Source organism: Mustela lutreola, chromosome X, assembly GCF_030435805.1.
Source record: "Mustela lutreola isolate mMusLut2 chromosome X, mMusLut2.pri, whole genome shotgun sequence".
Taxonomy (NCBI): Eukaryota; Metazoa; Chordata; class Mammalia; order Carnivora; family Mustelidae; genus Mustela; species Mustela lutreola.
In genome coordinates this window covers 9,833,318-9,860,594 of record NC_081308.1, presented here as the reverse complement: position 1 = coordinate 9,860,594, position 27,277 = coordinate 9,833,318, and the positions used below count along the sequence as shown (strand labels likewise).

The window sequence follows — 27,277 nt, the reverse complement described above, 5'->3', positions numbered from 1 at the left end:
TAGGTTTTAATCTTTATTATTTAACATTATTGCTTTCAGGAATTTTTTTCCCTCAACCAGGAACTGAATGCTAATTACATAAAAATATACACATATAAAAAGTAGTTCTCCATTTTCCCAGGAAAAAAAACAAACAGTAACTTCCAGAATATCCAAGTGTTTTAATTATAATTAAAGTACTGATCATCTCATTTATTAGCTCGGTAACGTACATATTTAAATTACACGTTACAGACCACCATTACAATTTATAAATGTACGGTGCCACTACTGAGTACATTGATTCTTCCACGAGTGGATGTTTCCCTTCTCCCACCCACTAACAAACAGCAATATGGTTAGTTTAATTTTATGAGTAGATGATCCATTGCTGCAAATGCTAATTCTCTTCTCCACCCTGCGTTTTTCTGTGTATGTGTGTGAGTTGGTTAGATCACACAGGCAACCTCTCTAAACGGTCAACAGCAAGACGAGCTAGGCTTGGGCTTTCGGTGCAGACTGACCGTGTCTGTCTGGATCAGGTGGTCTGACCTATCCTCAGTAGCAAGCACTCTTCGAACCGCTTCCTCAAAGGCTGCTGCGACATTTGTGGCATCTTTTGCGCTTGTTTCAAAGTAAGGATAGTCGCCGTTGTCCCTGCACCAGGCCTGGGCTTCTTCTGTAGACACTTGACGTTCGCTTATGTCGATCTTGTTGCCTAAAATCACGAAAGGAAAGCTCTCGGGCTCTTTCACATCTGCGTAATATATGAACTCTTTCTTCCAGTTACTCAAGTTCTGGAAGCTCTGGGAATCATCGACACTGAAAGTGAGCAGGCAACAGTCAGAACCTCTGTAAAATGGCGTCCTCAGGCTTCTGAATCGCTCTTGACCGGCTGTGTCCCAAATCTGCATAGTAACAAAATGTCCGTCCACCTCCAAATCTTTATTTAAAAATTCCACACCTATTGTATGGAAGAGCTGGGTATCAAACTTATTGGTCACATATCTGTTCATTAGAGAGCTCTTCCCAACTCCACCATCTCCAAGGAGAATTACTTTAAAAAGCGAAGATTTTCCTGCCATTATTAATCTCAAGGTTTTGACTTTAGAACCCTGTAAAATAAAAAGGTACCATTACATTCCTTTCGACCTGTACATTTCTCTACATGATTCTATGAATATCAGTGCATAAGGGAAATAAAACGCCGAGTCCCCCTTCCTTTCTGTACAGAAAATACCTAACAGCAAGAGCTACTATATAGCCTGAGCACTCCACCACATACCAGATGCGGCCCTGCTGCTGCTCCGAAGACGGCCAGTGAGGGCTCACTCTTCCCCTCCTCGGGTCACAGCTGACAGGCAGAGACTCAAGGCCAAGTCTCACCCCAAAGACCCTGCTCTCCACCATCACTCTCTGCTCACAGTAAGCCCCGCCACTATCTGTTAGAGACGCACGAGGAGGCCAAAGTAGGCAGGTATTTGTAACAACTTCAAACAGCCCTTTGGTGACACAGTGACAGTTTTACTGATGGCTTTCATCTTGTGCCAAGGGTTTTCTCTATGACCTCCCCTTTCTCTTGCGACGCTATCACCATAGGCACTGGTAACCAGGAAACCAGAGACAGAAGCTGACTGATCTGGCTGTGAACAAAAATAAGCCAATGACTGAGTGAATGGACTCCATTCTCTGCCTTAGGAACACTATTTGGACTTGGCTAAAATTAACGTCAGCAGCAATGGAATTTTTTAGCGGAGTATCATAATCTAGCACATTCTGCCCACAAGATTCATTTGGGTGGCTGCAACTCTTAATAAATTCGAACCTGAGCTGTCACTTGTATGTTTCCAGAGGGAATGACATAAGCCTTAAAAATGTGATACTCTAGGGGTGCCTGGGTGGCTCAGTGCGTTAAGCCTCTGCCTTCGGCTCAGGTCATGATCCCAGGATCCTGGGATCGAGCCCTGCATCGGGCTCTCCGCTCAGCAGGGAGCCTGCTTCCCTTCCTCTCTCTCTCTGCCTGCCTCTCTGTCTACTTGTGATCTCTGTCTGTCAAATAAATAAATAAAATCTTTTAAAAAAAAAAAATGTGGTACTCTAAGGGCACCTGGGTGGCCCAGTCGGTCAACCATCTGCCTTTGGCTCAGGTCATGATCTCAGGGTCCTGGGATCGACCCCCACATCAGGCTCCACACTCAGTGGGGAACCGGCTTCTCCCCCTGCTTCTGCCACTACCCCCAGCTTGTGCTCTCTGTCAAATAACTAAATAAAACCTAAAAAAAAAAAAAAAAAATGCAGTCCTCTACATACTCTTTTGGGGAAGACATGGAGCAGGGTTAAACATTTCCTTTTACCACAGACACCACCCTATGTGGGGTAGAATTTCAGATGCCCATTTTCAGATGGCTACTTTTTTTGTTTTGTTTTGTTTTTAAAGATTTTATTTGTTTATTTGACAGACGGAGATCACAAGTAGGCAGAGAGGCAGGCAGAGAGAGAGGGAAACAGGCTCCCCACTGAGCAGAGAGCCCGATGCAGGGCTCAATCCCAGGACCCTGGGATCACGACCTGAGCTAAAGAGAGAGGCTTAACCCACTGAGCCACACAGGCACCTGTTTTTTAGTTTTCTAAAGATTTTACTTACTTATTTATTTATTTACCAGAGAGTTTGGGGAGGGGGCAGAGAGCATGAGAGTACAAGCAGGGGCAGCAGCAGCAGGAGAAAGCAGGCTCCTTGCTGAGCAGGAGCCCAATGTAGGACTCATCGCAGGACTCTGGGATCACGACCCAAGGCAAAGGCACTTAACCACCTGAGCCACCCAGGCAACCCCCAGATGGCTACTTTTTTTTTTCTTTTTAAAGATTTTGTTTATTTATTTGACAGACAGAGATCACAAGGAGACAGAGAGGCAGGCAGAGAGAGGAGGAAGCAGGCTCCCTGCTGAGCAGAGAGCCTGATGCGGGGCTCGATCCCAGGATCCTGGGATCATGACCTGAGTCGAAGGCAGAGGCTTTAACCCACTGAGCCACCCAGGCGCAGAAGGCTACTTTTAAGTGCCAACAGGACCACTGTTCCTATTTAAGGCTTCTGTTTTTAGGGATGCCTGGGTCCCTAAAACAAGGAGTCCCGTATCGGGCTCCTTGCTCGGCAGGGAGCCTGCCTCTCTGCCTGCTTGTGTGCTTTCTCTCTCTCTTTCTGACAAATAAATAAAATCTTTAAAAAAAAAAAAAGGGGCTTCTGTTTTTATTCTTTATTATGGAAAATTTCAAACATACACAAAATTTCTGAATAATGAGAATACTACAATGAAACCCCCCCTGGATCCCCAACCTAGTTTCACCAATCATCAGCTTATGGCAAATCCTATTTCTTCCATAACTCCCCATTCTCCCCACTTATTTTGAATCAAATTATATCATTTAATCTGTAAATATTTCACTATTACATGGCTTTTAAATACATTAAAATTTGTAAAAGGAGACAACCTTTGGAGTAGCACTAATAAATTTTCTGTAATGACGGAAATGTCCTCCAACTGCACTGTCCAATATGGCAGCCACTAACCACATGTGACTACTGAGCATCTGACATGTGGCTAGAGGCAATGAGGAACTGAATTTTAAATTTTATTTAAGTGTAACTAATTTGAATAGCCACATTTAAAGAGGCAACAGCTGTAGTGGCCAGCACAGTTCTAGAGCAAAAATGGTAATTAACTTTAACATGAAAGTGGAGAGATTATGAATCCCTCAATGGGAAGGTAATGAGACATGAAAAATCATTGTTACACTGACTAGGATGGATTTGGAAATTCACTGCAGTAAACGTTATCTGGCTACATCCTGGTTATATCCAAATGTGACCTAGTATAATGGAATTAAATACTCCCTGTAATGTGTAAGAATTCTGCATTTCCAACTACATGATACGCTATTCTGGTAAAACCTGAGGAACTTGCCTGTAACTCTTATTGGCTCTTTTAAATTACTACTGCTGTAATTACTACTATAATTGATACAATTTAAATTGGCCAACAAAACTGTGAGGCAATCAAAGTACTTACCTCTTGGGAGACTTTTCTGACTTCATGGGATTGCTCTGCTCAATGCCCAAACTAAATTCATGTCAGAGAGGAAACTGAAACAATCCCAAACCCCTTAACAACTTGATAAAATCTGTTTTTTTTTAATCTTGCTTAAAAAATTTCAATTCATACAAAAAAATAAATAAATAAGAATAACAAAACCAAAAATGCATGCCAGCTATTATGACATGGGGAAAAAGCACTGGTTTAAGGCCTTATCCTTAATGCTCTTCACTGGTTCTCCAGAGATTTAGATCCAAGTCCAACTTCTAAGACAAGACACCTTAGCGCTGCTCCCCATTTTTAACTTCAGTCATTTGGAAATGCACAGTCAGACGGAACTGAAATTCAGTTCTACTTGCTCAGCTCTCGCGCTCTCCCTGGCCTTGGCGCTGGCACATGCTGCTTCCTCTGCTGGCGACCCTACCCCACCTCACCTAACAATGAACTGCTGAGCCCTCAGACCTACTCAGCATGGTCATCACCAACACCAGGAACGTTCTCCCAGTAGCCCCCATCCCACAGTTGTTCCTTTCACAACACAAAAGTTCCATTATGTGTTCTAAGGATGTAAGAGATGTGCGTGATTCTAGTGCATCATTAATTCCAATATTTGAGTAAGCTCTAACTACCTGACCAGACACAAAATTTTACTGCACAGCACTGAATTGACAGGATCTTCACAGCAAATTACAAACCAGATTATGCAAACTAGTAACCTCCACCCAGGTGACTAGCTGCATATATCTACCAAATTAAGTCTCAGACATTCCTTGAGATTTTTCATTTATAATTCTATCAGGATACTTTGACACAGTTCTTTTCTTTTTTCATAATAATGTGGGACTTCCTGGTTGGTGCCATTGTGCTAATTAAACAAATCTGGGGTACTCTAGATCCATGCACCAGGAAGTGGGATATGATTTTCTATAATTCCCATGAATAATGTAGGGCCTCACAGATACCCTATTTGCAAGGATGCTGGCATTCGCTAACACAGTATATATACAAACATTTCTCTGATTCTTACTGTAGAGTTGTATATAAACATACATGGTGATACAGGTAAGTATATAAACCGTCTTATTTTCCACGGAATCCAACACAAGCTAGCTTCAGGCAATCTATACATTAACATAACCATAACTGGCTTAGAGACATTAAAAATACTCCCTTTTTCTTTTCTAAAAACAGTAAAATCCTTTCAAACTTCAGTATAAGATGAATGAATAAAGGTATCCCGTTATTTTCAAAACTTACCTTAAAATATAATGTGAAGTCTTTTATACCCCACAGTTCGGAATGATTGCCCACGGGCAATAATGAAAATCCTCACCAAGGTTAAAACAGGACTTTAACAATTCAGCTAAATTTGATAAAGATTTCTGAATAAGAAAAGCATTATTACTTAAGTCACAAATGTTACCTTAATTGTTCAGTTCAAGCAGCATCATTATCTGCAAAGAAAAAATTAGAAAGCTCACCTTAGCAATGGACTTTTAATTTGTTTTATAGTTTTTAGAGTTAAAAACAAAAATTAAGGGCGCCTGGGTGGCTCAGTGGGTTAAGCCTCTGCCTTCGGCTCAGGTCATGATCCCAGGGTCCTGGGATCGAGTCCCACATCGGGCTCTCTGCCTGCCTCCTCTCTCTCTCTGCTCTGCCTCTCTATCTGCTTGTGATCTCTCTCTCTGTCAAATAAATAAATAAAATCTTTTTAAAAATAAAAAAAAAAAGAAATTAAAATGTGAATATAACTTGTATTAGCACCCAGATTCTTTTTTTTTTTTTTTTTTTAAGATTTTATTTATTTGAGAGAGAGAGACAGTGAGAGAGAGCATGAGCGAGGAGAAGGTCAGAGGGAGAAGCTGACTCCCCATGGCGCTGGGAGCCCGATGCAGGACTCGATCCCGGGACTCCGGGATCATGACCTGAGCCGAAGGCAGTCGTCCAACCAACTGAGCCACCCAGGCGTCCCTAGCACCCAGATTCTTAATTTAAAAGGAAAACCAGAAAAAATAAATAAAAATAAAAGGAAAACCACACCTGAAAGCTGCCCATGACCTTTCTCAGCTCCCCACCAAAATCCTAGAATCAAATACTACACACTTTTTTAAAGGTTTTTATTTATTTATTTGTCAGAGAGAGAAAAAGTATGTGTATGCAGCCACACAAGCAAGGGAAGCAACTGACCCCCCCAGATGCCCCCAAATACTACATGTTAATCATTATTTTATTCAAGAAGGTTTTTGCCTGCCCACCCTTCTAAGTTTCACACTCAGACAAATATAAATTTTTTTTTTTTTAAAGATTTTATTTATTTGTCAGAGAGAGAGAGAGCACAGGCAGACAGCGGCAGGCAGAGTCAGAGGGAGAAGCAGGCTCCCTGCCGAGCAAGGAGCCCGATGTGAGACTCAATCCCATGACACTGGGATCATGACCTGAACCGAAGGCAGCTGCTTAACCAACTGAGCCATCCAGGTGTCCCCAAATATAAAATTTTTTTAGGATAAAATATAAAATATGGGGGCATCTGGGGGGCTCAATCAGTTAAGCATTTGCCTTCGGCTCAGGTCATGATCTCAGGTCCTGGGATTGAGCCCTGTGTTGGGTTCCCTGCTCAGGGGGGGGAAGACTGCTTCTTCCTTTCCCTCTGCTACCTGTGCTCTCAAATAATAAAAATTTTTTAGAAATGTAAAATGTCAGTCTTCAAAATTTGCCCAAATTTTGAGTGGCTTAGAATAATCCTATTACAAAGAATTAAATAAAGCTAACACAAACAAGAAAAAGTAATAGTCACGAGAAGGAGGGGCACCAACACAACAAAGGAAAAGCTGGGCTGAAGCTACGGTGACACTGTGCGGCGACACTGTGCGGGGAAGCTGCTGGGCAGCTAAGACAGACGTGAGAACTTTCTTGTGACAGAACAGCAAGCCACTATCAGAAAGGAGGAGGGTTCTTGGTGCCAAAGGCCAAGAGCGCACACCTCTGGGCAAGCTACCTGACATCCTACCTCCTGGGGCTGTTGGGAAGATTCACTAGGTCACAGACAATAGTAAAAGCATTTCACCACAATGCCAAGTTCATTGCAGGAGCACAGGAAGTTTCTGTGGCATGAATACATGAAGTCTTTACTGGTGGTTTCAAGGAAAAGTTTTTTTCATGACCATTTCTTAAAGTCAAATTTCAGTAAGGGTCCTGGGCAGAACAGAGAGGAGGATTATGCAGGCAGACGTGAAGAAGCAGAAGGATCCTCGCCATGGAGATCGAATCAACGGGAAGGTTTCTGAGTGACAGATTATGCCGGAAGCTGGGCTAAAGCACTAATCTTTCTTAGTCTAAACCAAAGGTTTTACCCCCAACACAGACCTTTTTTAAGCAAAGGGTTGTGAAACTTACATACAGCAGCCCTTAACTTATAAATTCAATCAACGAATAAATGAGACTCTTCAGAATTTTGATATCTGGCTTTAAAGATGAAACAGCAACAGTAACAACGGCTGTAACAGTGACACTGACTACACCCTGTATGCCCTTACTCTGCTTCACTGTATCCACTCCTCTCAAGTGTCTCCCCATCCTCACACTACAGATGAGGACCCTGACTCGGGTCCACTACCTTGCCCGAGGTCATACAGCTAGGAAAAGATGGAGAGAGGGAGACTATTCCACAGCCTGCCATGTAACCTACCAGACTCAGTGTCTTTGCATTTATTTCTGAGGGTTTTCCTGTTGGCTGCTGCAGGCACAATGAAAATCAGTAGCTGGGATGCTGAGTCTTTCAACTGCTGACTTTATTTCAAGAACCACACAAGACGAGTTAACGTGACAGAACTAGTAGTGTTCAATCCACTGAAAGGTACTATAAATAAAGCATATCTAACTATGCCTAAGGTTGTTTTGCTTTGTTTTTAAGATTTTATTTATTTATTTGAGACAGAGAGGGAGGGAGACGTAGACTCCCCAACAAGTGCAGAGCCCAACATGGGGTTCCAGCCCAGAACCCTGGATCGTGACCTAAACCGAAGGCAGGCACTTAACCAACTGAGCCACCCATATGCCCCAAGTCCTAAAGTTTTAACAGAATTTCAACGGTTTAAATTTTTTTTTTTTTTTTGAAGATTTTATTTAGGGGCACCTACGTGGCTCAATGGATTAAAGCCTCTGCCTTCGGCTCAGGTCATGAACCCAGGATCCAGGGATCGAGCCCCGCATCGGGCTCTCTGCTCAGCATGGAGCCTGCTTCCCCCTCTCTCACTGCCTGCCTCTCTGCCTACTTGTGATCTCTGTCTGTGAAATAAATAAATAAATAATCTTTTTTTTAAAAAAAAAAAAGATTTTTCTTTTTTTTTTACAGAGAGAGAGAGAAAGTGGGGGGTGGTGAGCACACACCCCACAAGCAAGAAGGAACAGAGGGAGAGGGGCAGTAGACTCGATGCTGACTGTGGAGACTGGCATGGGGCTTGATCTCACAACCCTGAGATCATCACCTGAACCGATAGGGAGAGTTGGATGCTTAACTGACTGAATCACCCAGGCGCCCCATACATGCTTTAAATGCAATGTGAATCAAATGTTGGCAGAACTCTGAAGCATCTCCCCAGAAGTCTGGAGTTCCACAGAGGGGGTGGAAAACAGTGTTTATTTCAACAAGCGCGTGCTCGCTTCGGCAGCACATATACTAAAATATTTCAACAAGCGCTTAGTGAAGCCTCCTTTGTGCCACACCCACCCAGCAGTTGGGAAAGTGACAATCTGCACACAACCCATGTGTGCTACACCTAAGGCAAGACCTACCAATGAAAGCCACCTGACAGAGAGTGCAACTACGCACACGGAACCAGAAACCAAACCATCTGAACAGTACCGGGGATTCTGCCCAGCATCTCCGTTGGTGAGTGAGAGAGGCAGCGTGCACTCCTGCAGCGCTCAGCCACACCCAGGCCCCACATGTGAGCATTTCGCATGTGAATCCAGACATCGGGGGCACTTAATTTTCACACACTGCGGCCCTGTAAGTCAGCCAGCTACTTCACCTGCTGCTCAGTTAAAAAGGTGGTAACTTCCACGGCCAGGGGAAACCGGGCTGTGTGCAAGTGTGTTCATGAGAAACTACACACCAGTTCCCAGAGCAGGCTCTTCCAAAGCTACGTCTCGAGGATCACTTTGCTGTCCATGGAGAGCAGCCTCACTAAGGTCTGATTCCACCGTAGGGGGATCTGACCGCGGCTAACTGGGCCTAATCACAGGCTGAGCTCAGAAGCGGGAAGCTCAGCAATACGGGGAGGAGAAAACCCCGAGAGAAGCAGAGGGAGCCAAAGCCAGGAAGCGGCAAAGGCAGCCTGGCAGAGGAAGGGCGCAGCGCAGGCCTGAGCACCGGGAGCCCAGAGGGAGGAGAGCGCTGGCCACACGGCCTGGAGGGCACAGCGCTGGAACACGCAGGGCCTGCGAGCCGCGGGAAGGATCCCGGCCCACACCCCCGCGATGATGAGAGCCCTGAAACAGCTTCGAGGCGGGCAACCTGCTCAGATGCGGAGTCCGGAAAGGTAACTGGCTGAAGTCAGGGAAAGAGGAAGGCCTCCAGAAGAGCTTCAAAGGATTCCCTTAGGGTTCCTTTCAACTACCAATGACATCAGCGGGCTTTGGGATTGAAAATGGTGGCTTTTCTGCCTTGTAGGGTATCCTGCAGTAAAATGTTCCCTCTGCGGCTTATACCTCACCTCGCTCTGATCCTCTGCTCTTGCTACCCTTCTAACTCCTGCTCGGCCCTACAGATGAAACCAGACCTCATGTCCCACTGAAGTCCCTTCCCCCACATGCCTCATGCACCCTGAACATGCCTCTAGGTGCAGAGGTAGTAACAGTGAAACTGGCATGCCTACTATGTCCAATAAAAATGAAACATGCTCAGGGCACCTCGCTGGCTCAGTCTGTGGAGCGTGCAACTCTTGATCTTGGAGTTGTGAGTTCAAGCCCCATGCTGGGTGTGGAGATTACTTAGAAAAACAAAACAAAAAAAAAAAAAAAAAAATTTTTTTGTTTAAAAGAAACATGCTCTCTAAAAAAGATTTGTTTCGTGGAAACATTATACAATTAAAAAATGCCCATACTTTCCCCCAAGTTATCAATTTTCTAAACGATAGAAAAAAATACATCCCCATACTATTCTAAAATCATCTCAAAAAGAAAAAAAGGAAAGAAATTTTGCAGAAATGTAAACTGGAGGGCAAATGCAAATGCCCTGAATGCCGAATTGGAGATGTTTTTCACTCCCTGAGGAAACACTGAGAGGTGGGACTGTAGAAATACACTGTTGCTGAGTGTTGACAGAGCACACAGACCACGATCAAACCACATAAAACCTTACAGGTTTATATCAAAGTCTGCAAGAGGGACACCTGGATGGCTCAGTCAGTTGAGAGTCAGACTCTTGGTTTTCAGCTCAGGTCATGATATCAGGGCTGTGAGACTGAAACCCATGTCAGGCTCCAAGCTCAGTGGGGAGTCTGCTTGAGATCCTCTCTCCCTCCGCCCCTCCCACTTGTGCACTGCCTCTCTCAAATAAATAAATAAATAAATAAATAAAATCTTTTAAAAAAAATTTTACCAATCTATTTACCAATTATTTGAGAGAGAGAGAGCACATAAGCCCAGGACCCTGAGATCACGACCTGAACCAAAGACAGGCACTTAACTGACTGAGTCACCTCACCTAAGTGCTCCTAAATAAATAAATCTTTTTTTTTTTTAAAGATTTTATTTATTTGAGAGAGAGAGCTTAAGCATGGGGAGTGGCAGAGAGAGAAGCAGGCTCCCCACCAAGCAGGGAGCCCAACGGAGGACCTGATCCCAGGACCCAGAGACCATGACCTGAGCTGAAAGCAGTCGCCCAACTGACTAAGCCACCCAGGCACCCTAAATTAAAAAATCTTAAAAACAAAAAACAAGTAACCCAATTTAAAAATGGACATAAATGGTCAACATCATTAGCCAGAAGGGAAATGTAAACCAAAACTACAATGAGATAGAACTTCATACCTCTAGGATGGCTAGAATCAAAGAAGACAGACAATAAACAAGTACTGATGAAGATATGGAGAAACTGGAACCCTCACACACAGCTAGTGGAAATGTAAAATGGTACAATGACAGTGGAAAATAGCCTGGTTCTGCAAAAAGTTAAACATAAACTTTCCATATGACCCAGAAATTCCTCTCTTAGGTATATACCTAAGCGAAATGAAAACATCCCCCACACAAAAACTTGTACATGAATGTTCACAGCAGCATTATACATAATAGCCAAAAAAGTGGAAACCACCCAAATGTCCATCAGCTGAGTCGTTAATAATATCACATGTGGCGTCCCATTTCTATGTAATGTTCAGAACAGGCAAACCCATGGATAGGTAGTAGATTTGTGGTACCAGGAAATGGGTGGGGAAAGGTAAATGGGGAGTGATTGTTAACAGGGACAGGGATTCTTTTGGGGGGGGGGTGATGAAAACATTCTGGAATTAGATAGTGGGTGATGGCTGCACAACTTTGTGAATATACTGAAAACCACTGAACTGTATACATTAACAGGGTGAATCTTATGGTATGTGAGTTATAGCTAAAGAATGTAGGTGTATATTTATAGACGCACACACTCACACAAATACGTATATGGTCTAAGAACTGTCAATTAAACCCTAATATTAGATTTATGTAAAGCCACAAATGACCTCCTTGTTGCTTCAGCAATGTCCTTTTGAATAAATAAACCTGTTACATACACAACAGATAACTCCGGATGACAATCCATCGGCTGGCACCAACACATGCTTTATACAGCACACACTGGTCTGTATGAGGAAACGGATTAAGTAGGTCACTCTTAGGAAAGAAAATGGACTATGCTTTCAGCAGATATCTCAAAACTAAAGACAAACAGCACTGTATGTCAACCCTTCCCTTTTTACAACACTATTTTTCCAACTTTTCTATTGCGTACTTTAATCTTAATTATCAATAGTTTATTAACCTTTTCTCTGGTTTTCCCCAATCCCTTGCTGGTTTCCAAAGCTATTATACTACAGCAAACCAAGAGGGAGTCAGATGCAAGCAGAGAAAATAGAAATCTCTAATAGGCATGTTTGTAGGGATTAAAGGCAGACATTTTTTATTTTTATAGATCCAATTGTCTCCACTCTTAACAGATAACTAACCCCATTTATTTCATTATTTTCATTATATAAAGGTTTTGGGCATGGCATTCAAACGGCCATCCAACCTCAGTTACAAACCTGTCCCAATTACATCACTACAACTCATAGTCCCACACCTATCATAGGAATTTACAGCTCAATCTTTGTTCAGGCCCTTATCTTGGACTGGGAGTTCCCTCCCAACTCCCAGCTGTTCAAAGGCCTAGTTCAGATCACCTCATCCAGGAAGCTTGCCACGGCCACCCCCAGAAACTTAATCTTCCAATTTTCTTTGTTCTCATCATCACTTCCATCTGGTTACAGCTCTCGCTCACTTGTCATTGTCAGTTGTGTATGTGTCTCTTTCCTAATTACAAGGTCAACTCCCTAAGAGGGACACAACACACCTAATTCTATCCATTTGTCCTTTTTTGGTTCTGCAACATCTTGTACAAAACTTTACATACAGTGAGCTATCAAATAAACGGAAAACTGAGAACAAAGAGTAAATAATTTCGCCCTTTGTTCTCGTTATTCCATTCTTACTTTTCTATTTGTACTTTCCACGCTCACAATTTATTTAATTAGTTCTTCCACCATTCTATTTTTGAAGTCTATTAACATGTGTGGGAAGGGACAAAAAATTGAATTTTTTCTTGCAAGTCCAATGAAAACACCACATTAAAATAAGTACTACTGGCACCAACAAAGAGCTGGTGAACATTAAAAACAACATTCCTCTAATAAGCTGCCGAAGGGAGAGTAGGCTGGGTTTGTAAACTGCTCTTCTCAAAATTTCAGACTTGAAACATATACTCTGTAACCCCTTGACTAGTTCTTACTCCCAAACACTTAAATTTATCACTCTTGGTTTAAATTTAGGAACAAATTTTTTCCCTCAAAATCACACTTCCCTTTGGCATTTACCCTGAATGTCCCAGTTTAGAAACATACCACTTATCCTGAGGCTCAAAGAAACTAACCAAAGAAACAAAAGCATGGATAACCTCTGAATTATTTCTATTTTCACTCAGAGCTGGACTCATTCCTTGAATCTTAGTTATCCGTGTGTCTCACTTAACAACGTAACTAGTTCCACTCTGTTTCCAGTCTTCTTGGTGGTCTTGCTGAAATGCATGAGCAAGAAGCAAGGCAAGGAAGGCACTAACTCTAACGGGTGCTTCATCTCCACAGCAAGAGGTACACACACGTACACACACACACACACACACACACACACGGTGAAGACTTAAATAAATCATCTAGTTGATCACTGAACATTACTCCATAGCAAGAGAAGGGAAAAACTGTAAATCAAACTACACTATCACAATGCCAGAGTAGAACACCCTATTTAAAGAACTCATTTCAATAAATACTTTTTTAAAGATTTTATGTATTTATTGGAAAGAAAGAGAGCGAGCACGAGTTGGGGGGAGTAACGGGGGAGCAAGGAGGGGGAAAAAAGTCTCAGGCTGACTCTGTGCTGAGTGTGGAGCCCAATGTGGGGCTCGATCTCACGACTCTGACACCATGACCTGAGCCAAAACCAAGTTTAACTGACTGAGCCACCCAGCAGACCCACTAAGCACTCTTTTTTTAAGATAAGTCACCTAATTAAACTTCTAAGACATATATACTCACAATTTTGCTTAAAACAAGGTACCTCTATAGTTAGGTATACAAACTAATCATTAACAGTGATGGAGAGAGTGTAGGGAAAAGAGAGGTTACAGAACTAAGTTGTCTTAAACCATTCTGAAAACACAGAGCACCATGATCAGAAAGAACCGTCTGCAGTGATGGAAATACTCTATTCCTGCACTATCTAGTATAGCAGTCACGAAGCACACATGGCTTTGAGCACTTGAAATGTGACTGATCTGAGGAACTAAATTTTTTATTTTATTTAACTTTAATTGAAATTTAAGTTGCTACATGAGTATTGGGACAGTGCGGGTACAGAGTGTGCTTAACTGCGGAGTCCATGAAGGAGCTGCAGAGAGAAAACACACCTCCTAGAATGACACGTGAACTAGAATGTACAGATGGAAGTGTGTGCTTCAGTTTTTCTCTGGCAAGAGTACACAAAGGGTTTCAAAATCTGGCAAATTAAAAAAAAAAGTACAAAGGGTTTCATCTGATTCTTAAAGGGATATGGAATGATAAACACATGTCCACATCATTGTGTGTGTATATGTGTATAATTTTTTTTTTTTAAGATTTTATTTATTTATTTGTCAGAGAGATAGAGAGAGTAGTGGCAGGTCGAGGCAAAGGGAGAAGCAGGCTCCCTGCGGAGCAAGGAGCCCGATGTGGGACTCGATCCCAGGACCCTGAGATCATGACCTGAGCCAAAGGCAGCTGCTTAACCGAATGAGCCACCCAGGCATCCCTGTGTATAAATTTTTTTTAAGGTAAAAAATTAAGCCCCCAACGTGGGGCTCAAACTCACAACCCCTGAGATCAAGAGTTGCCTGCTCTACCTGAAAGGGCCAGCAAGGCGTGCCTTCGTCATTTGTATATGATGCGTGATCCATGTGTGTAAGTAACTCATAACCCCCTCCAGACTTTCATCTTTATTTGGCATCACTATTTTCTCTGTTGTCTCCATCACCTGTGAGACTTACATATTACATTCTGACCATGAACCGTGACAGTTCAGTGAATAGACTTACTCATGGGAAGCTGCTAATCTTGGAAGTGAGGATAATGTTTTGCTCTCTGTTCTGTTCAATGCGGTCCTTTTTTTCTTTTTTTTTAAATGAGGTCCTTAAAAGAACACCCATAAATCTATAATAAGACATTTACCTGAGAAAGACACTTAAACTGCCTGAAAATAAAGAAGAGGGTTTTTTTAGTTTAAGGTTGTTTAAGATACTTCAGCTAGTTTAAGGCTGCATTGTGAGGGACACAATTCAAAGACAAAAAAATGGATAAAGGTCACAAGATAGGAATACTGGAAATTCTGCTAGGTTTCAGGAAGAAGACTGCATTGTGAAAGAAATGAATTTAAATATGCATGTTAGAAAAACCCATTAAAGTAGCAAAACACAAATTAAATATGATCTATAGTGACATGCTGTAACTTAAGGGAACACTAATTCTTACTCGTCAGAGAAGAAACCTATGTCTTTAATTTGGAGCAGAAAAGGGTAAGGGCTGGAGAACTTCCACAAAAACCCAGGGAATAGTACACAAACACGACCGGTAAGACATGAAGCCACAGCAAAGTAGAACTTCTTGGCTGTTAAGAAATTAAGTAAGAGGAATGGGGACTTCCCAAGATGTACTTCAAGAGGACAGCTGCACGTCTGGCAGACAGGGCTCAGCTGGAGGAGAGGAGCCCATTTCTGCGGGGAAGTGGTCACCGAGTCCAACTGAGAAGACCCGGAAGAGGACTGCAGCTGGCTTACAGGGAAACTCACTTCATCCCACTTCTCCGTCAGCGACGCCCCGGTTTGTCCCAACCAAGGTATGAAGGGGGCTTTGCTTACAAAAAGCTGCCCAAGCCCAAACTGACTCTGCCATCACTACTCATTTCCCCTCTATGCCTGATCAGCTGTCTACTCCACTCACTGCACACAGGCTCCCAACTTCTCCATCCCCGAGTGTCGGCAGAAGCCACCAGAGAGCTCCTAAAGTAAGGCCAATCCAGGGGCTTCCCCCAGTCCTCATCTAAATGGCCTACTGGACCAACAGCCCTAAAGCAAAGAAAGAGAAAAGTGCTTCTCTTAGGACTTCACTGTGTACGCTTCCAGAAAACACCTCCACAGCTGACCACCTAGGACAGTCAGTTCTCTCAGACACAGCCCTTTGTCTGGATGTACAGGACATAAAAACTCAAAGGGTACTCAAGACATTTTTCCTAAATAAGGGAACGGAGGCCCAACTGGGGGAGGATCTTATGAAGTATCACACCTCTAGCTGGAGGCATAGGTGGGACCTTCCAGCGTGAGCCTCAACTCGGGCACCATTACTGTCTCTTTTAGGTCTAACAGCCTGGCAATGACCTTGACAATGCTTTCTATTTAATGGTCCATAAAACTCCCCTTAGCTGGGGGCGCCTGCGTGGCTCCCCCAGTTAAGTGTCTGCCTTCCCCTCACGTCATGATCCCAAGGTCCTGGGGTAGAGCCCCGCATGGCACAGGCTCCCTGCTCAGCAGGGGGTCTGCTTGTCCCTCTCCTTCTGCCCGCTGCTCCCCCTGCTTGTGTGCGTAAATGTGTGCACTCACTCTCTCTCTGTCAAATAAATAAATAAAATCTTAAAACAAAAACAAAAACTTCCTCTTAGCTTTCTGCAACTTAGATAACTCCCTCTTCTAACAAGCTCTTAAAAGTAGGTATATTGCAAGGTTGAAGTCCTTACCTCTTCCCAAACCACATCTTCCTGGGATATAAAACCCAGTGATTCATAAAGTTGACCTCCATCCTCCCCCTCCTTGGGAAAAGAATTCCAACTCCTTTCATAATGTTCATGTGATACCCGGATGGCAGTTCAAATTCAACATATGTAAAGCCAAGCTGATTATTCTCCCCATTTCCACAATCTCTTCTATTCATTCCATTCTCCCACACAAGAATGTGTCCACTTCCCTCCCTACCTATTGCCATTGTCTTCTTTGCTCAAATAACAAATGTTATGACCACAATAACATGAGCCACCACTGTTTACTGAGTATCTACTAGGTACCTGGCATACAACAAATCACCTGCAAGTTGGAACACTATCACCCTATGTTCCATGTATCACAAAGATTAAGTAAACTTCCCTGATCTAATTAAACAGAGCAGGCCGACCATGTATTACCTTCACTCCCACCAAATGACAAAAACATTCTAAAAAATATATAAACCCAAAAAGGATAAGAAGAGGGAAAAACTATAGATGAAAGACAGCAATGAAATTGAGATGGAAAGCAAATGTTCTAGTAACGACAAACGGAAGAGACAAGGAAAGCTAATTGGGAGAGAAGCAGCTAACAATGAGAACGCTGATTCCCAGGAAACACCTGAAGAGGCATATGGACACTTCTGGAAATTTCCTGAGACAGGCTGGCCAGGCTGAAAGCACAATGGTTTCTCCTGAAAGGCCACAGACCCCATGACCACCCTATCTGCACCTAGAGGCCCCTTTCTCTGGCGAATCTACTCCCTAAAGAAGTACATACAGCGGAAAACGGAGATGAAACCCTAACAGACAACAAGGGAGGCCGGGCGGGCTCTTCTACATTTCTGAGGGAGCCACAGAGGCAGCAGGCGTCCGTAAGACCCTGCAAGCTGGCGCTCAGGGGGAGCTTAGGGTTCCAACATGCGATTGTACCGCATTCCTTTCCATGACATCATTATCTTCGCACAGCTGGGTTTTCCAGGCCTGGTGTGGTAAAAAATCAAGTACTACGCAAATATTAATGTGGAACAGGATACAAGGGTAGCAGCTGTTTGCTCCAAAACAACTATTTATGAAATTTTATTTAGGATTACTAGAACTCAGGGCACCTGGATGGCTCAGTCTGTTTAGTGTCTGCCTTGGGCTGTGGTCATGATCTTGGGGTACTGGGACACAGCCCATTGGGCTCCCTGCTTAGTGGGGACTCTGCTTCTCCCCCCACCTCAAATAAATAAATAAATAAATAAATAAAATCTTTAAAAAAAAAAAAAAAAAAAAAACTGGAACTCATTCCAGAGAATGTTCTGCATTCACCAATGTGTAGTCCTCAAGCAGTTCTTCTGTTGTTCCGTTCTGACTTCCAGCTACACCATATATGTATTTTCAGGTATGTTTATCTAATCACTGCTTATTAAATACACAAATGAGAAACTGCACAGATCACAGCAGGTGCCTAGCCCAGTGAGTTCTAACTTTTTGAACCTGTTAAATCATTTAAACACTCCTCTAAGGGAACCTGAGTGGCTCAGTCGGTTAAGTGTCTGTCTTCAGCTCAGGTCAGGATACCAGGGTCCTGGGATCAAGTCCCAAGTGGGGTTCCCTGCTCAGCGAGGAGTCTGCTTCTCCTCCCTCTGCCTCCTCTCCCCACTGCTCATGCTCACTCTCTCAAAAACAAAAACAAACAAACAAAAACCTAAACTAAATTAAAACTCCTCTAAGTGTTCTACATAGCAAGTCCAGAAGAGAAATCTGTAAGTCTTTTTTCAGGCTTCTCTAACACGGACAATGCAACCACTCGTATGAAAACTACATTGGCCTCTGTACCCAAAAACCTAGCCCAATTCACAAGAATTTGGAATTTAAATAGTTCCATTTACACTGAACTAACTGTTCAGTGTGTTAGTTTACACTGCTCTGCTAGCCTTCACACTTAGATAATGAATGTGGCCACGGAAGGAGTATATCGAGTTGCTCCATACTCTTTCTCGTTCCCCTATCAAACCATAGCATAGATTTGGAAGGCCTTGGACAGAAGTGGTCTGGGTCCAGACTCCCCACCACGAAGTGAGCTGGCTTCAGTGAGGAAAGAATGTAAAGCCTCCACCACCTGCTTCCTTTCTGTATTTCCTTCAAACTACGTACCGATCTTCCCCCACCCCATGTTGATCTAGCTGTCAGTGACCTGTGTTCATTTACTTCCAGCTGTCCTCTGTCTTCACGACAAGCAACAATATTCTAAACCCTGTATCCACCCTGGTCAAAAATTAACAAAAAATAATGGAATACAGAATGTGGCAATAGCCAGAGCTCCATTTGCACAACACATACAATATCAAGATTCACTCTGGAAAACAGGGATTTCCCCTCCAAGGTGTCTAACAAGCCTAGGCGCCCCCAGGCTCCCTGGCAAGCACAAGCCTGGGACGACCTCCAGCCTTCCCTCTGCAAGCAAGGAGAGGCCCCGCCTCCTCCCCCTGCTTACACCCCAGGGGTGCCCCCAGGCCTTCCTCCCTCAGGTATCCAGAACGTGCCTCTGCATCACTGCTTTCCCAACTCCATGAGGCATTTTACGAGTTCATCGCCCCCCCGAATCCTTAATAAATGTTCTCTGTTGATGACCTACTTAGTCACAAGCCCTATTTTCTCATCCTTGGTTTTGACTAAGAAATTTATTACCCAGTTAGCTTTCAAGTGAGACGCGTTTCTCAAACACACAAGCACACTTCTATTTGGCTTGTTCCTGCTGCTTTACCAGCATGTTGCCTGGAGCAGAACTACCCGGAAGCCGGTAACATGACGTCTCTATTCGGTGTCATATAATCTCACAGAAATCGTCAAGTGCAACCACCTCATTGCACAAAGAAAGAAACGTGGTGACCTAACTTGGCGGAGCAGCAAGCCAACTGCAGACGCAGTAAGCCTCCTCTGAGGCCAGCGCGGGTTCTTCCTGCACCAATTCCTCTTGACCCTTCCCAGAATGAAATCCCTCCCATCAGGAAAGAACACATATCCCTTTGCCAGATGCCCTTCGATAGCAGTCATTTTTAGGTGTACAATTCAGCATCCCCTTCTCCCCACAGGAGATAACTCCTGATAAGAGACAGAGGAATCTATAATTAACAGAGAACATGCTGTCCATTAGCAGGAGTCCAAAGCAAAGCTACCCGCAAAGGATGCCACCTTGGCTTCCTGAATGACACGTTCACAGTGATGCCTAAAGAGACAGCCAAACCTTTGGACTCCTCCTCTGAATCACTTACCCCCAAAGTTCCCCTAACAGTTAACACTGACCACCACAATGAAGTAATACATATACTGAAGGGCCTAATCTTAGACAGGTATGGTGAAATGGCTGGAAAACAACAGGAAAAAAAAAATGATGCAAAGATCGTTTTCTAAAAAAATTTCATCATTTAGGGGCGCCTAGGTGGCTCAGTGGGTTAAAGCCTCTGCCTTTAGCTCAGGTCATAGTCCCAGGGTCCTGGGATCGAGCCCCGCATCAGGCTCTCTGCCCGGCAGGAAGTCTGCGTCCTCCCCTCTCTCTGCCTCTCTGCCTACTTGTGATCTCTGTCTGTCAAATAAAGAAATAAAATCTTAAAAAAAAAAAATTTCATCATTTATTTCTTGATTTCCATGATAAAATGCATGCGTAACTAGGGCCTACTAAGGCTAAATGTAAGGAAGAATTTTATGCTCAACAAGAATGGCTTCTTGAGGGCGCCTGGGTGGCTCAGTGGGTTGGGCCACTGCCTTCGGCTCGGGTCATGATCTCAGGGTCCTGGGATCGAGTCCCGCATCGGGCTCTCTGCTCGGCAGGGAGCCTGCTTCCTCCTCTCTCTCTCTGCCTGCCTCTCTGCCTATTTGTGGTCTCTGTCTGTCAAATAAAATAAATAAAAAAAATCTTTAAAAAAAAAAAAAAAAAAAAAAAAAAAGAATGGCTTCTTGATTTGATTCTTGTAAATATTCAGATGTGGTCAACCTAAAAAGCTATCAGAAACACATCAGGGGCGCCTTAGGGACTCAGTTGGTTAAGCGTCTACCTTTGGCTCAGGTCATGATCCTGAGGTCCTGGGAGCGAGCCCCACATCGGGCTCCTACCTCAGCAGGGAGTCTGCTTCTCCCTCTCCCTGCCGCTCTGCCTACTTGTGATCTCTCTCCCTCTCTCAAATAAATAAATAAATAAATAAATAAAATCTTAAAAAAGGGAGAGAAAAAAGAAATACATCAACTGCTTCCCCATTTCACCTAAGTCACAGTAAATGGCCTACAGGTACCTGTGAGTTGGTGTACAGCTGTTTTGTTTCTTAATGACACCTAGCCTCTGACCTTGAGTAGCCCAGGCAATAAATTTTACTCTCGGGCAGAGTCAGTATCTGCTCTTCTGATTATGATTAGACTGTAAGCTTCACAGAGTTGGTGACTCCCTATTATCCTTCCTATCACCAGCACCTTCCGATCAGTGCCCAACAGACTGCCGGTGATTATTGACAACTGGAATAATTCAGAAACCAAACCCCTAAGTCTATTTCAACAGCTCTGAAATGGCTCTCAAGTTCTTTTTGACACTTGCCTTACAAAAAGGGGAAAAAAAAAAAACGATTCTGGGGGCACCTGTGTGGCTCAGCTGAGCACCCAACTCTTGGTTTCATCTCAGGTCATGATCTCACGGCTGTGGGATCAAGCCTGGTGGCGGGCTCTGTGCTCAGCGCAGTCCGCTTGGGATTCTCTCTCCCTCTTCCTCTGCCCCTCCCCTGCTCCCATGCTCGATCACTCTCTAAAATGAAAGAATAAAACCTCTTAAAAAAAAAAAGATTCTGGGGGCACCTGGGTGGCTCAGTCAGCTGGTCCGACTCTTGATTTTGGCCCAGGTCATGACCTCGGGGTCCTGGGATAGAGCCCTGCCTGCATGGATCGCCCTACTCGGTGGGGAGTCTTGCTTGAGGATTTTCTCTCCCTCCCCTTCTGCCCCTTCCTCTGCCTGCATACATGCACTCTCTAAAATCAATCAATCAATCTTTAAAAAGAAAAGATTCTGTTATCAGAAATGATCTGCTCCCTCCTTAGTCTTTCAAATGAATGAATACGTCTCTTGGTCAAGGGAAATTCTTCAAGTTCTTAAATTTTCCCCACTGCTCTTTCTTAAAAATGATTAGGAGATATCCTAAATAGGAAAAATGACATTGCAGTTGAAGAACTACAAAGCCCTGAAATGTGTTAGCCCCGAAGTTACACAGACTGCTGTAAAGCGGGGTTTCTCAATCCTGGCATTAGGGACACTTTGGGCCAGACCACTCTGCGTTGTGGAGGGCTATGCTGAGCGCTCTAGGATGCTCGGCAGCATCTACAGCCTCGACCCACTAGATGCCAGCCAGCAGCACTCCCTCTCAGGTGAGAACCAAAATCACCTGCACGTATTGTCAAATGTCTCCAGGGTGAGAACTACAGCTCTAAACTCACAAAAGGGGTTGCCTGTGGGGCTCAGCTGGTTAAGCTCTGCCTTTGGCTCAGGTCATAATCTCAGGGTCCTGGGATCCAGCCCCGCATCAGTCTCACTGCTCAGTGGGGAGTCTGCTTCTCCCTCTCCGATATCTCTCTCGCTCTCACTTTCTCAAATAAATACATTTACAAATCTTTTTTAAAAAGAAAGAAAGAATGAAAACAAAACAAAACTCACAAAGGCTTGCCTTGAATCCTGGCTCTGCCCTCTTCCGTACTTGTATTACCTGGGAAACAGACCTAACCTTCCTATGGCCCCAGCAAATTCCTCACGAGTAAAATGGAGCTAATATCAGAAAACTGTTGTGAGGGACGCCTGGGTGGCTCAGTTGGTTGGATGACTGCCTTCCCCTCAGGTCATGATCCCAGAGTCCCGGGATCGAGTCCCGCATCGGGCTCCCGGCTCCACGGGGAGTCTGCTTCTCCCTCTGACCTTCTCCTTGCTCATGCTCTCTCTCACTGTCTCTCTCTCAAATAAATAAATAACATCTTTAAAAAAAACTGTTGTGAGAATTCAGTGAAATGATGTATGAACAGGAATTATATGCACTATAACATCCAGTGCCAGAGTGACCGCCCAAGAAATGGTGAGCAACAAGGGGAGGCTAAAAATTAACTTGTAGAACCAAAGAAACTTGTCTTCAGGCCTCCAGAGTACTACAGTCTACATGGAAAGAGTGGTGGGGATAGAAAGAAATGAAAAGCACGGGAGAATGGAAAACAGGAAGAGCACTAACGTATTTCCCCAACCTCCAAGAGAGCCGAGGCCAATGATGTTCTTAGTTTTCATTGGTCTACTCCAACCTCACAAATGATAAACCAAAAATAACCCCAAATCAGAAACTCTCCAAAATAAATCATCAAACCAGAAGCTTTATAGTATAAGCAAGAGGAATTTACTACAATGCCTACACAAAAATCCTAAAAGCATCCGGATCACACCACTGTCTTACATTTGGGGATCTAAATAAGATACTGAGAGTTACGGACAAGTAGCGATGGTAATTTCCACATAAGCTCCTGAAAGAGAAACTAAGCACAGCCATCCTATTTTAGTATATGTGCTGCCGAAGCGAGCACAAGCACAGCCTTCCTAAATGGCTGAAAAAAACTGAACAATTCTGGGTTTCCTTCATCTCTACAGTTTGGATCCGCGATAGTTTTTGAGACTACAGGCAGTTTATGGATTTTTACCCATTACGATGGTATGAGAAACAGAAAAACATGTAAAGAATTTTTCTTTAATTTTAAAAAAGAAATCAAATTCTACTGATTTTCATCGGGTTGCTGAAATCTTGTGAAAAGACTGTGATCACATGACATTTTGGAAACTGGCAGAAAAGTCATTTCTCAAAAGACCCGTGGTCACGGGATGTATCATCACTTAAAAAGAAAAACAACGACACAAAGACAACTAACACCTCCACAACTGTTTGGTCGGCACTTTAAATGCTCATCTTGCCTCTTGACATACGAAGTTGGAAGAAAGGAACACGATTCTGAAACCTTAGCCAGAGTCTCAATCAGATAAAGCCCCAGACGGCCGCCAGCCCCCAGCGCGGGCTTTACATTCCAAACTCCTTAAGTGAGTGGCCATTAACACGTTAGCAAATGTTCACCCAGGCAGCGTGTCAGAGGTCGCCCAAAACAAACCGTGCGAGCGGCTTTGCTTTCTCTTATGTTAATCATTCGGGGGTACGGTGTGGTTTGGTTGGGCTGGGGTGCGTGGATGTGTGTGTGTCCTGGAACGGCTAAGGGGAAAGGCTGGTGCAAATGTGTGTCCCCGCGGGGCTGGGGGTATTTGTGTGTGTGTGTGTGCGCGTCTGTGTGTGTGTTTTCCGGGGTGTTGTGTGTGGACCTCTCCCACGCCACCCCACCCCCACCGCGAGAACGTGCGTACGTGTCGCTCTCCCCGGGCGTCTGGGTCCGTGCGCGTCCCGTGCTAATGGATCTCTCTTCTCCCGGGTGCTTGCGCGTGTCCCCGTGTGTCTTCCAAATGTCCGGGCGTCTCTCCATGTGTCCCCGCGTGTTTGGGTGTGTGTCCCTCTCCTCGGGTTGCGTGGGTGTGGGAACTCGTCTTTTCTCCTGCGTCAGCCAGTAGGAGACAGGAGGCACCAAGCCGTCCCCCGTCCCGAGCCGGACGATCGCCCCGCGAGCGCGCGCAGCCCCCGCCCCAGCTGCCGAGGGCCAGGCCGCACTCGGAGTCCACGCGCCCCCCAGACCCTGACGCTCGCGCGCCCGACGCTGGCGCGCCCCGCTGCGGCCCCCGACCCGCCCCGAGGGGCGTCCGCGCTCCACTCACTTCGTGGCCACACAGAGGACGCCCGGGGAGCTCCCGACTGGCCCGTCCGGGTGCAACGAGGAGAGAAGGTCGGGGGTAGGCTGCCAGGAGACCGTAGCTCTGCCCGGGTGCAACTCCGGCTGCTCACGTCCAGCGCCAAGGGAACAACATGGCGGCGGGCCGGGGCGGGGCCCGGGGAGGCGGAGCCTGGGCGGTGGGGTCCCGGGAGGCGGGGCCTCGAGGCCGCGGTACGACCCGCCCTCACCTTCTCCCCCGCGAGTGCGAGTCTTCGCGCTAAATCATGGATTTTCTTGGGGTTGGCGACTCCTCGTGTCCTCAGCTGCGTCCTGGCGAGAGAGAGCACGAAATAATAGTTTTCTTTACAAGTTTACGTAAAGTGGAAATAAACAGATCGCAACAGCACAATCGCAGGTTTTTGTGATTACCATAAGAAAACGAATATGGAAACGGAGAAGAAAAATGGAAGCAGCTGTGACATCGTGGAATAACAGGAATTTTTATAAAAAGTAAATGTAAAACTTTTCCGTAATCTTTTTAAATTCCGCCTCTGTTATCTCTAAATATAAAACAGTAGTGGAGAAAGATGGTATTGGAAAAGCTCTTGTTATATATGGAATCCCTCACTTTATATACGGAGTTGAGGGCATGGTTTTTATGATACAAGTCTCTGGAGGGACTTTTACTGACCTGTCAGTAAGTATACTTTGTGGGATATATTTCATTGATTTGTATTGCAAGAGAAGGACCTCACTTTTATGATTTGCTGGGCCCACAATCATTAAATAACCTCTGGCTCTTTAGGGAGTCATTTTCAGCGAAAGAATCTAATGTAGTATTTTCATTCAGCATTAGAAAAAGTATATATAGGAGAGTTTCTCCCAAGTATAAAAGGTAATTTTACAACAGTGGGATAGTGGGACCTGTAATAAAGATTGAGTTCTAGTTTGAGCTTAAGTGATTTTTTTTCTTTTATAAAGAAATCTATTTTTTAATGCATATAGGATATTTTCCCAAGGAAATATGAGTAAAGGTTTATAAATTATAAATCTTTCTTAATATAAATCTCTTGAAAATAGGGAGGGGAAAGATATTACCTTATTTTAAACACAAAATAATTAAAACTACACGATAAAACATATAAGAACATTAGAATTAATTTTCCCAAAGAAAAAAATATATAGTGTCGTGTACATTGAACTAAATTGCAATAAGCAATCCACAGGATCACTAAGGAAAGTCTACCTGAAAACTGGATATCATATCATAGTCAGGGAGTGATGCACTTTAATTTCTGCAACTGCTAATACCAACCAGCTATTAACAAGAGCTCCTACAGAATTATTGTATCTTGATTTAAAGTAAAAAAATTAAAATAAAAATAATTTTTAAAAAATTTTTAAAGGGGCGCCTGGGTGGCTCAGTCGGTTAAGCGCTTGCCTTCGGCTCAGGTCATGATCCAGGGGTCCTAGGATGGAGCCCTGAGTCCTGCCTGGGCTCCCTGCTCAGTGGGGAGCCTGCTTTTCCCTCTCCGTCTGCCCCTTCCCCCCACTCATGTTCTCTCTCGCTCACTCTGCGCTCTCTCTCTCTCTCTGTCAAATTTTTTTTAAAAAATCTTAAAGTAAGCCTTGGGAAACTCAAGAGTTTTCCAAAAAGGGGTTCTAAGAATGTCCTACCAGTGATTCTTGGGCTGTTCCAAAATGTAAGCAAGGCATACAAACATCTGAGTATAGCTTTTTGTCAGCACCTGAAGAAAGAATAAGGAGTTACTTTTCCTGAAATAACTATTACTTAGACACTAGACAACTGACACTTAAGAATATTCATATATTCAGGTCTTTCCCACCATTCCGTTCTTTGCCTGATTTGACAGTGCAAGAGTAGAGTGGGTCAAAAGACTTTTCCCTGAAGGGCAAGTTTGGGGGATTTTTGTTGTCAGATGTGTGCGGTCGGCAACAGGACACAAGTTAGATAGATGGTGTCTATCTCTTTTGCTCCATGAACTTGTTTATTGGTGAAAAACATTTAAAAATTGATCTCATTTGACTCACTTCATCTAACTAAGATTTTTGTCTTTATATTCTGTAAACATCCATTGCATCACTCATGGAGGAGAAAGAGGTCAAGGTTGCTAAGCATTCATGTTTTCTTTCGTTAAATGACACCTGCTTACCACTGTGAGCACTGGAAGTTAATACCCCATTTCCAGCTGGAGTCTGAAAGAAATCATCTCTGGTATCTCTGAGGAAAACCTATAAATAAGTGGGCCCCAAACTCAGGTTTCATAAATACTGACCTAGCTGAACTGATTATACATTTCACATACAAGGAAAAACATAGAACTCCATGGTAGGCAATTTGACCATTAAATGACCTATCTCAATAATTATAAATTTTATATTTTCCCTAAATCGTTGACCAAAATAAGAGATTTGTTCTCAGTATTACATAGATGTACTTGCATAGCTGTACTAAGAAGGGAGAAAAGCATAAAAAGTAATTCGAAATGCATTATATTTGGCTTTAAAGTCAGAGTGAAAATAAGTAACAACATACAATAAGTGATAAAGAATGTTATCAATAGTATATGAAGGCAAAAAAATCTCAGTCCAGTGGAGGAAACACTTTTCTTTCTTTCTTTCTTTCTTTTTTTTTTTTTTTACAATTTTGTTTATTTATTTGAGAGAGAGAGGGAGAGAGTGCACATGATCTGGGGGGAGGGGGAGAGGAAGAGGGAGAAGCATACTCCCTGCTGAGCAGGGAGCCTGATGCAGGGCTTGATCCCAGGGCCCTGGGATCATTACCTGAGGCAAAGACAAATGCTTAACCAACTGAGCCACCC

At 43.9% G+C, this 27,277-nt stretch overlaps 1 protein-coding gene across 4 annotated transcripts; it reads right to left on the bottom strand.

Moving 5' to 3' along the window:
- RAB9A (RAB9A, member RAS oncogene family) lies at positions 1-26,163 on the bottom strand. Of its 4 annotated transcripts, XM_059158113.1 has the most exons (4): positions 24,439-24,627; positions 24,037-24,221; positions 5,491-5,521; positions 1-1,094 (listed from the first exon to the last, which is right to left on the bottom strand). In XM_059158113.1, exon 4 carries the CDS (start codon positions 1,062-1,064, stop codon positions 459-461), a length of 606 nt encoding a protein of 201 aa, XP_059014096.1. In that variant the 5' UTR covers positions 1,065-1,094; positions 5,491-5,521; positions 24,037-24,221; positions 24,439-24,627; the 3' UTR covers positions 1-458. The 4 variants fall into 4 exon arrangements, with proteins under 4 accessions (XP_059014096.1, XP_059014095.1, XP_059014097.1 ...); XM_059158112.1 differs by lacking the exon at positions 24,037-24,221 and having other exon boundaries at positions 24,439-24,625; XM_059158117.1 differs by lacking the exons at positions 1-1,094; positions 24,037-24,221 and adding an exon at positions 26,112-26,163 and having other exon boundaries at positions 5,485-5,521; positions 24,439-24,764.
- Positions 26,164-27,277: the final 1,114 nt, after the last annotated feature.

What these genes read in the sequence shown, in the direction of transcription:
- RAB9A (XM_059158114.1), bottom strand. Translation starts at nt 1,064, where the DNA reads ATGGCAGGAAAATCTTCGCTTTTTAAAGTAATTCTCCTTGGAGATGGT.